The 11,158-nt window shown below is 35.4% G+C and overlaps 1 protein-coding gene and 1 long non-coding RNA gene across 2 annotated transcripts; both read right to left on the bottom strand.

Moving 5' to 3' along the window:
* Positions 1-5,845: 5,845 nt before the first annotated feature.
* On the bottom strand, positions 5,846-7,142 carry LOC142637187 (uncharacterized). The gene is made up of 2 exons (XR_012844576.1): positions 6,708-7,142; positions 5,846-6,165 (listed from the first exon to the last, which is right to left on the bottom strand). It is a non-coding gene; the product is annotated as an uncharacterized LOC142637187 (long non-coding RNA).
* Positions 7,143-9,610: 2,468 nt separating this feature from the next.
* On the bottom strand, positions 9,611-10,765 carry LOC142633662 (glutaredoxin-C9-like). Its single transcript, XM_075807903.1, has 2 exons — positions 10,615-10,765; positions 9,611-10,270 (listed from the first exon to the last, which is right to left on the bottom strand). Exon 2 carries the CDS (start codon positions 10,250-10,252, stop codon positions 9,833-9,835), a length of 420 nt encoding a protein of 139 aa, XP_075664018.1. The 5' UTR covers positions 10,253-10,270; positions 10,615-10,765; the 3' UTR covers positions 9,611-9,832.
* Positions 10,766-11,158: the final 393 nt, after the last annotated feature.

Below are 11,158 nucleotides of genomic sequence, written 5' to 3'. Positions count from 1 at the left end.
CTCTACTCTCCTCCCTCTCTAAACTCCCAAACAGGCCATTAATCCTTCCATCGTAATTTTTGAATAAAATAATTATAGAAAAAAACTCCTTATATATTAAGATTGTAATTAACCCAACTACCAAAGTATTGAACCTTTGGGCTCAGCTTGGTCATGAAAAAGAAGTATTCAAATTCAACTCGAGCTTGCATTCAACTTCACTACCCTGTTTGGACACAACTTCAATTTGTTTGGCAAAAGCTCGAGCTTAACTCAGCTCAGCTTGCTATCACAAGACAAAAAGATTACAAAAATATAATTTTAATTTGTTGAAAAGATCAAAATGTTCAAAACAAAAGATACATCTGAAGAGAAGGAATGACAAAAAAAAAAGGTCAAAATCAAATTTTAATTTACAAAAGTGAAAATGAGAATGTAGACACCCTATTTTGTGCTTTGTCATATAATTCAAACCCCTGATTCCTGATGAAGACCTTTATGTCACAATTTACAAAATATGGGCCACTCAACTCCAATATGGACCTTAATGCAGTCAAAATAGTTAGTTAGACCAAATGTTTCCATGTAGTTTCTCAAAAAAAAAAAAAAAAGTTTCCATGTAACAGCATGGAGCATTTGGAACCATAGAAAGTAGAAACAAATGTTGCATGGGTAAAGAAAAAACAAGACTTGGCACCTTGCAAGCGAAGGCAATATAATACAATTAGGAGTACAAATACGTGCAAGAAGTGCAGGCCCAAGAGGTTCTATTGAGAGGGCAAAACTTTCGTTCAGTGCATTGAATCATTGGACAAGACACGATCTTGACACATACTCATTTTGGACACTTGTTGTATTTGTGTCTTATCCAGTACTCCAAAGCACTAGACACAAGTCAAATCCCCATTGAATCGACAATATTGAGTTGAACCACCAGAAGGCAAATACAAAGCAAATATGAATGGGGCACTCTTTAAGCAAATCAACATAACAAGGATTGGTGCAGTAATATGAGACAATCTTGGATTAGATCATTTGCGGCCTTGAGTGAAAGAACACAAATGTGGCAAGATGTAGAAGAGATCAAAGCAATGGTAGCTTGAGAAACTATATTTGTCGTCAAAGAGAATTCACTAGCATATGCCACTTTTAAGGGGAGTTGAAGATTAATTTTGTTGTTGCAAAATTTAGGTATAATACTAACAAAACCTTAAGTGTAGTCTATTAGGTTCTCCAATAAAATTCAAATATAATGTTGTATTGAATTTAATTATCCTTGGAAAAGAAAATAATATTTGTGTTTCATAATTAATCAATACAACCTTGTGTTTGAATTAAATTAGGAAACCTAATATATTGTAACTAAAATTTGCCCTTTACAACTAATCTTACAAATTGAGAAGAGAGCTTATCTCTATAATTAGTATTGCTACTTGAAACACCGAGTGGTGCTAACTAGTGGCTATTTTTAAATGTGACACCATCACAACTTGCATTCATAAAATTACATAATGGCACTCCGACCTAAATATGGTCAATTGTAACTATTAATATTGATAATTTTTTATAAGAATTTCTAAATTCCTTAAGCAGGAATCAAATAAGTTTATTGCATTGGGAAATAACAAAAGTTAATAAACAAATATCCTTTTACCTATTCTTAATTAATTTTTCATTTGACAATTTCATACTTCAACATATCAAAAGTGGTTCGATTCTTTTAAAAAAACTCAACTATAACCAATGCACTGTGACACTAGTTAGCTAGATCGATACTTGCTTTTCAAATAACCACGTGTTTCAAAATTTCCTATTTTGTAGAAAATTTTCTTTCTGTTGAATCTGGGTAATTTTTTGTAAAAAGAAAAAGATATTTTGATATTACAAAAACAGTCCAAGGCCTATATGGAGGAACAAACCGCAAGACATATGGATTGAAAAGAAGGGTGAGAGATTAGTTTGAAAGTGGTCCTCCAGCATGGAAATGAATGAAGGTGAAGAAAGAAGCAGTGGGATACTTGAAAATCACACAAATTATATTCCTGAAAATGGGAAAGTCATGGTCAAATTTCATATCTGCCTCATGATTTCATAACGGATTTTCACAACTCCTTGAAACCCAAATAAATAAATATATATATATATATATATATATATATATAAATGAAATGAATTTTCTAACCATGAAATCATTTCTTGCATGCAGTACTGGGGCCTCTCATGTCTACTCTGTCGTACCAAGTACCTGATCTTCTCACCATGTGACGCTCTATGATTCGGCGGCAATGCCAAATTACAATGTACTATTAGCCACTGCGCACAGTGAGACAAATAATTGGTTCACTATGATACTATTTTACTATTTTTTTTTCTTTTTCACTGTGATAGTCCTTGATACATAGTAAATCTTTCTGGCAATGATAAGTTATAATTCGTACTGAATTCATAAATATGATTTTCAAGGTTGTTTTTGGACATATTTAGCCAATAACGCTTTGTGATATTTCCAATAAAAATGTCTCTTTTTTGCTTTGTTTCAATACGATCAACTTACTATCACAAATTTTGGCTTTCATAAAAAATCATATTTTATATGCAAATTTAGTGGTCCCTCTCACCCGAGTAGTACATTTGATTACTTAATTAAATTCAACTACCTGATGAACAAAACACAAATAATAAATTATTATTTTACAAACAATTAAGTTTCATATAATTAATTACATGTTTGAATTTAATCAGTGAACCTAATATTGTACTCAATCTCTACTAATCATAGATTAAGTGTTGGATATTGTTTAAGCAAGATCTATATCCCAACCCAAGAGGAGGCAATTCAGAAGTTGATCTCGTTATTATCAGGATATATATGCTCATGTAAGCAAAGATTCTGTTCCTTTTGTCAGCTCCAGTACTTCTATATTTACAAGCTTCTGCTTTATCTTATCCAAATATATATAATAATTACGAAATACGTTCGTACATATGCCTTAAATAAAAAAGTATACTGAATATATATACATCAAAATTTTGGAGAGCAAAGATGTTCTAATTCTGTTATTTTCTAGTACTTTTATTGTTTCTTAATGCCCCGCTTTGAAGAGTCACGGAAATAGCCTGGTTGATCACTTAAGAACTATAAAACCTTCACTCTTTTTGGGATAATAGTGTCAATTGCATGCATTGTTAAATCCTTCTTTTTAAAAAAAAAAAAAAAATTATGTATGTTGTGGGGGTAAAATAAATAAAATATATATTTGAGCCTTGGGCCTGATTTGGTGGTGTAAGTTTGTTTAGGCAGAGCCTTTGAGGCTCACAAGCTAGTTCACGTTACAAGGGGTGGGGGAGTTGTCCGAGGAGGAATATCTCCTCGGATTGGTCAAGTAAAGGTCATGGGACATGCCAAGGGGTTTAGAAACAGAATTCTGGAAGATCTGTTGGGTAAAGGCGTGATTCACACAATTGTTGGAAAGAAGAACGTGTGAGAAATATCAGAGGAGAAAAAGTTGCTACCACCGCATTAAAGACCCCGCACCTACCTCCCTGACCGCATTAATGGAGAAATGATCTCTGAACAGTAAGGTTCAGCCTTCTAGCTAGCATTTGAAGATTCAAGAAGGTGCTGGATGGGACAAATATCTAAATTGATGATTTATGATACACGTGAAAGGTGAAGGGAAGATGAAGAGTGATATAAAAGGAAAGGGAATAGGAAAGATAAGGGGGATCGTCTTTTTAAAATAGAATTTATCATTAAAAGAGAGAAAGTCAATACAAATCATCCTCGGCGTATGTCTGAGGAGAATTTTTGTCATTCTCATCCATTGATGGTGTAGTTGTGGCAATTTAGCCTGTTTATTTGTTATCCAATATCTATAAAACCTAGGTTTCAAGCCTACGTTCTACAAATTTTATTGTATAAGGTTCTTTGGGCCTGAGTCCGTTTAGTGATTGGACCGGGTACAAATTGTGCACTTACATATGTTATTAAATCCATAATTTTTAGAATATCCAATTCTACAAATTTTCAGTATATTGGATTAATTTATTTTATTTTATTTTTTGTGGTGGATTTATACTACGATAATTAACAAGAATTTTGTTCTATGAAGCTCCATTCAAAGCAGTCCAGCTCTTTTCATAGATTAAAAAATAAAAATAAAAAGTTAACACGGAAAATGTATTTCCAATGCCATAAAAAAAAATTGCACGTGGATGTTTTAGATAGACAATATTGTCCAATTTTTAAAAGGCGATGATTAGATCTCATTTCTCGTCCTAATGCATGTGGATGGAGTGGGGTCACTCTTCATTCCGAATTACAAGTCCCTGCAGCTACAAAAACCCTACTTTCAAAAGAAGAAACCTGTCCTAAAGCAATTAATGAATGTCATTATGCAGATATATTAATTCTAGGGTAAAGTAGCCCTTTCTGTGGGTACCACCCAAGTTTAAATGAAATTTGAAAGTTTTTCCCATAAAAAAAAAAAAAAAAACTCCCCACAGGTGAAAATGGTTCTATCACTTGGACTAAGATCTTAATCCTCATCACTTATTCATCACCAGCCCTATCTAGCTTGGATAACCCCTAGGGCCTAGGGCAGCATCATTTGTAAACTTTGTTGCACGACAACAAAAGAATAAAAGTTTTTTTTTTTTTTTTGGAGAAAAGAAATTAATTGTTGCCCCTTATAGCATTCTCATCAAAAATTACAAAAATTTTAGCATTTAGTATCTCAAAAAGTTACTTTATTAATTTAAGATCTCACTTTACAATATATCCAATATCAAAAGTTCTATTATTTTACCATTTCATTTAAATATTATTATTTTTTTTATATTTTTTTTATTTTTTTTATGTTTTCAAATAACTACTATTAACTACCATGTTAGAGCAAACACATCAGTCCATGTAAAAATTTCCTCTATTTTACACAAAAAACTCCTTTTAAAATACTACACATTCACTTTTACAAATTACCCACATCAGTTCATCTATCCTACTCCCTCTATTAATTAAATAATAATTTTTTCACTTTTTTTATTAATTTCCTCAACTAACCCACGCGCGTCTTTATTTCATTTCTTCTTTTCTTCCGTTCTGATTAACTTCTCTCTCTCTCTCTGTCTCTCTCCTTCTCTTCATTTCTTCTCTTCATTTCTCACTCTCTCTACCCAGATCATCTCTCTCACTCTCTCTCTACCCAGATCAAAGCTCGATCGGAGCTCCGATCCAGCGGTCCGAGCGCGATCGGGAGCTCCAATCCAGCGCTCCGAGCGCGATCGCGAGCTCCGATCGCCGATTCGAGCTCCGATCCAGTGTCCGCCAGCTCCGATCCACGGCAAGACCCACGAGCTCCGACCAGTCAAGCACCGATCTACAAGTCAAGCACCGATCTGTGGTTGTTTGTGTATGTCTGTGTTTTTTTTTTTTTTTGAGCAAAGTATATCTCTGTATTCTGTGTTGAGAAAATGATGGAGTCTGTTGAGAACGGATCAGAGAGAGAAAAAAAGGAGCGAAGGGAAAATAATAAAATATTGTTTAGCCGAGCTACAGTAACCGTGTATATTTACACGGTACTGTAGCTCGTGGATGAGTTTCCACATTTTTACCTAGTTTTAGATATACTGATGTAGCTCAAAATGTGTAAAATTGAAAAAAATTTGTATTATACATGATTTTAGATACACTGATGTGGATGCTCTTAGTTGTGGGGGTGGACTTGTCCCCAGCTAAAAATCTACATGCCTTGTTGTTCACATGCACTAAGTTGTACCCAGCAACAACCCTCACACCTCTCTCCTTCACCAACCTTCTCATCCTCCCAGCATCAACAAATGATTCACCTGATGCATACATGCTCAATGCAAGCAAATAACCTGATGAATTTAAAGGCTCAAACTCAAGAACATTGAGAGACAGCTCCTGCGCCAAGCTTGCTGTTCCCATGGCTTTTACAAGCACTCAAAAGTGCCCCCCAAATACTTGACATCATTGCACTTAGAATACATATCAATTAAAGAATTCCCCATATACACTTCAAAACCAAAACCTCTACTGATCACCAACCCGTGAACCATTCTTCCTATATTCAAGTCCCCTAAACTAGCAAATGTTTTAAGGAGACCTACCATAGTTATACCATATGGTTCAATGCCAACCTCAAAAACCATCTCTTTGAACACCTACAAACCAACCTGAGCTTCCTCATTTTGCACATAACCACTAATTATCACACTCCAAGAGATACACATCTTTTTCACACATTTCATCAAACATTTTCTGTGCATTCTCCATGTCAACAAACTCAGCAAAGAGTTCTGAACTGAAGTAATGGCCAAAAACCCACTTCGAAAAGTGTAACCATGTACTTTTAGTACATGAACAATGAAAACCAAATATTTTCCTTAGTTCTCTTAGCAAACAAATAAAAGGAAATAAAATTCTAGTGCATGTGGCATTAAGTAATCCATCAGAATTCCACTGCATCTGTTTTTATTTTTATTTTCATTCTTTGTTTAGGACTTTTTCTCAAGCTTACAATTGCAGCCCATGATAACAAAATCTGAACACAAATTCTCAAAAAGCAACCAAATTTGCATTGATCACACCATAAAAGGATCAAGATATAACATTAATAAAACAACCAATCCATTTGTGTAATCATATGACTAGCTCCAAAAAGATTCAGACTAAAATCATAGAAAGATTGACAAATATAACTAACCTGTTTTAGAGTTGAATTTGCTAGAAGTTTTGTCCCAATTGGTGATGAACTTGTGACAAGCTTGTGACAGCAATACAAGACCCACAAAATTCCTAACCCAAACCAAAATCTAATAACCCATGGAGCTTTAGTCTGACCCAAATGGAAGCCTAATCCCCTCCCTTGAATATTTGGTTTTGAGATGAGAATATGGGTTTCAAGACTGGGTTTGTGGGTTTGGTCAGGGAGAGAAGAGTAAATTTGGTCAGAGGAAGAAGATAAGTGGTTGTGTTTGTGATTGTGGGTCGATTAGGGAGAGAATGCTTTGGTTTGTGGTTGTGGGTTCAATTCGAGGAAAAAGAGAAGAGGTCGTGTTTGTGATGGTGGGTTTAATTTGGTCAAAGGGAGTAGTGAAGCGCAGATGGGTTTAGCGGCGTGGGTTAAGGGAAGGGAAGCACGGCTTGGGTTAAGGGAGAACGAAGAAAAAAAGAAGAAGAGAGAGTAGGCAGAGGCACAGGAGTGGGAGAAGAGAGAACCAGGAAAAAAGAAGAAGAAGAGGGAAAACAAGAAGGAGAGGCGCAAAAAGGCAGAAAAGGTGGAGCGTATGAGAGGAAAAGTGAGAATGCTCTTATACCTAAAAATATCTTATAAGAGTATTCACAGGAATCACACCAACTATTTAGCACCTAATACATTAAAAATATCCACAACATCAAAAGTGGTATACTTAAAAAAATTTAACACAGCTACAGTAAACTATCATTTCTAGTAGTTCCTTATAGCTAAGTGTTATACAAAAATAAGAGTAATTTATTCAGCTCCTTGTCTTTGTTCACACACACTCTCTCTCTCTCTTCTCTTCGGTTGCATCTAATCTTCATGAATTCTCTCTCTCTCTCTCTCTCTCTCTCTCTCTCTCTCTCTCGCGCGCGCGCGCGTCATTTTTCCCCTCTATCTGATCAGGTTGTGGTGGTTGGGTTGGTGGGTTTCGATTTGGTTGTGGGTTATTGCATTGATGGTAAATCGTTGATCGGGATGTGGTGGTTGGGTTATTAGTGGGTTGTGGGTTGCGTTGGTGTGGTGGTCTACTGGTCTTGGCCATGGGTCACACCAATTGTCGTGGTTGCTGTGGGTTTTGGCTTTTGGCTTGAGGTTGAAGATGAGTTCTGCCATGGTGTGCTAGAGGAGTTTTGACTTTTGACTTGAGGTTGAAGATGAAATGGTGTATAGGGATTTTATTTTGCAATTTTTCTAAGTTTTCAAAGTAATTTTATGGGGTGAGTATGAATGGTGGATTGCTAATATGGATGTTTGCCTGTGGGTATGGGTGTTATGTGGTTGTGGGTAAGTGATTGGCCTTTGGTATGGGTGTTATAAGGTTGTTGAATGTTGTTTGTGAGTAGAAATTGTTTATATTATTTTAATATGTTATATGTTAAAATCGAACTTTTGATATTGCGTGTATTGTAAAATAAGATGATAAAATAAATAAAGTAACTTTTTAAATTGCTAAAAGCTAATTTTTTTAGGAAGTAAATGCTCTATGTTTTGAAATATCAAAATGGTAGTGGTCAATATTAATTTTTGTGTAGAGTGATAAAGTCCACCAAAATGAACTTTCTATATATATATATATGTGTGTGTGTGTGTGTGTATATGAAACTGCACAGTTTGAGTTGCTTTGTACAGTGGCGGCACCACCTTATGACCTGAATATATATATATATATATATATATATATATATATATATATATATATATATATATATATTTTTTTTTTTTAAATTTTATATTTATTTACGTTTAAAAAAAATTTTGGAACCACCCTGAATTTTTTTTTAATGTCAATAAAATTAAACTTTGGTCTATAATTTGAGCAACTTAACAATATATTGGGGTCTTTCAAGAAAAAAAAAACTAAAAAAAAAAAAACTAAAATCTGAAAAAAATTGATAATAAAACTATAATAAGCTGGGCAGTGGCTTAATTCCTTTGACTAAGCACACTGACCAATACAACATAATTTTCAACCTTTTATTATTTTTTATTACAATATTATTTTTCCCCCATCAAACATATATTACTTACGGGATGGAGTTAATAACATTGAATCAAACCTAATTACTTAAAGGCTAAAAAAAAAAAAATTGTGTAATTTATGCTTTTTAAGGAATACTTTAAACAAAATTCTTGGAGCCGTCACTTACTTTATACATATCAGACTTTAATTAGAAGCTACTTTGAAAGTTTAATCAAGGTATATATAGCATCATGCATGTTGTATTTGTGTATCTGTGCACTGTAATTGAAAGTTTGAAAACATTAAGATCAAAGCCCAAACTACTGGCTACTCGAATGCATGGTACAGTAGTACATATTGTTATTCACTAATGATCAATATGGATAAGGAAAATCATACGCAGCAATGATTAACTTAGATATTGGTGGCAAAGAAAAAAACAAAATAATTAGGTAATCCATAATTTTTCTTGAAGATATCATTAATCAGTAATTATTGCTTAGGCCGTATGTGTATCTATGCGGCTTGTGGTTTGGCATGGTATGCATACACTCACAATTTCATACGGATCATGACCTGTCATATCTTATCATGCATGGCTATGTCACACCCTCTTATTCCACCGCCGGCCCAACAAATTCCGGCTACTTGGCCCTAAAATTTTTGCTTAATATAAAACAAAGTCTTTTACAGACTCAATCAATGGCATTCCAAGCTCATCCTTATCAAAAAGACTGAAAAAAAGGGGAAATAACACAGTAAAAGTGTAAAACTACAGTTAAATTGGAAAGCCATTCCAAGAAATAGATAACAATATTCCAAGTTTTTTCATGTGTTTAAATTGCAATAGATGTTGAATACAATTGCATCTATGCAAACAAGAGTCACTTTTTAGCTTTTACCCCATGCTTTCTCGCTAGTAGTAAATAACCAGAAGACAAAGAAACAAAGCTCCGGTCACTCTGCCACTTCTTAGTCCCACTTTGTACAACTACTCCCAACTTAACCTAAAATTAACCTATAGAGAGAAAAACATAATGACAAAGACAAGGTCTAGATCAAAAAAACAACTAGGAACATAGTAAATAAAGTTGGATAATTTAGTATCTTCCATATTGAAATGAAGTCAAAGCCAGAGAGCCCCAACTTCCTTGAGGCGAGGCACAAGGTAGCCATTGATGTGGTAAGCCATGAGGGTCTCGATGCCACCCAAGAACTTGCCGCCGATGAAGATGGCCGGAATGGACTGCTGGCCATCAGGGCAGAGGTCATAGAGCACGGCCTGGATGTCGTGGCCGGCGGGGTGCTCATCGAGCTCGATGATGGTGGGTCCCACGCCGAGGCCGAAGAGGAGGCGCTTGGCCACGGTGCACATGCAGCAGCCACTCATGCTGAACACCACCACTGCATTGGAGGAAGCCAGCTGGCCTACTGTCTCGTATGGGCTCTCCATGTTCAGCACCTCATGAGTTGCTCCTGCGTCGACTGTGGTGTTCATGGCTATGCCACTCCCCATTCTGATTCCTGACTTGTTTGCCACCTGCATATTGTTGATTTGTTGTCTCTGCAAATTTTTTTTTTGAAGAAATGTCACTAGCTATTGGATCGATGCTGATCAATGAAACTTTAACAAAAGGCTTTAGAATGAGAAGTAAAGTTGTGTTGTATTAAGAGTTGGGTGTTTTTGTAGGCTCGGAAGTTTGAAGGAGTGGTTTTTAATGTACTTGACTTTGGTAATAATTGTAGGGAAGCCCAATAAAAGAGATCACGTTTGGAATGAACTATGAAGATCAAAGGTTGTTTCTAGGATTGGCAAATATTTATTTTAAAGAGTCTAGAAAATTGTAATGTGTAAATAAAACAAAGAATAAAAAACTCAGAGAGAGAGAGAGAGAGAGAGAATCAAACCTGAGGTAGAGAGTGATAGGGGGACCTGTGTAACCCGGCAAACTCTGACTGCTTGAGCTAGCTCTGCGAATAATTTCTAGCAATGTACGGGTACACAACCTATTCATCCACTTCCAAAGCCAGAGCCCAGAGGCATGCTCTTTTGACGTGAATGGTGCAGACCTTTATAGAATATATATTTTATACACACAAATGCCAAAGGCTCTTTAGCAATATATGCACCCAAAAGCCTGTTATACTTTGTATTACTATTACGTTTCAGTCAAAGTGAGACTATATAACATGACACATATAAATATTCCACTCGATAATCAGCAAGTCACACACAATGAACCTGGAGGCACAGAAAAAAAACCCCGCCCAAGTACCAAAAATCCCAACAGAAAAAATTCGCATTATATGGACCTGAGCTGAGAGAGAGAGAGAGAGAGAGAGGGACAAGTGTAAAACATGTACGAGCTTTTTTTGCATACTCATGCACTGTGTTATCTGTATGATTTCTCTCTTTATACGCGTGAGCCTAGTACGGGTTTTTCAACGGCTA

Source organism: Castanea sativa, chromosome 5 (assembly GCF_040712315.1).
Source record: "Castanea sativa cultivar Marrone di Chiusa Pesio chromosome 5, ASM4071231v1".
NCBI classification, from domain to species: domain Eukaryota; kingdom Viridiplantae; phylum Streptophyta; class Magnoliopsida; order Fagales; family Fagaceae; genus Castanea; species Castanea sativa.
This window is presented reverse-complemented; position numbering and strand designations above follow the sequence as displayed.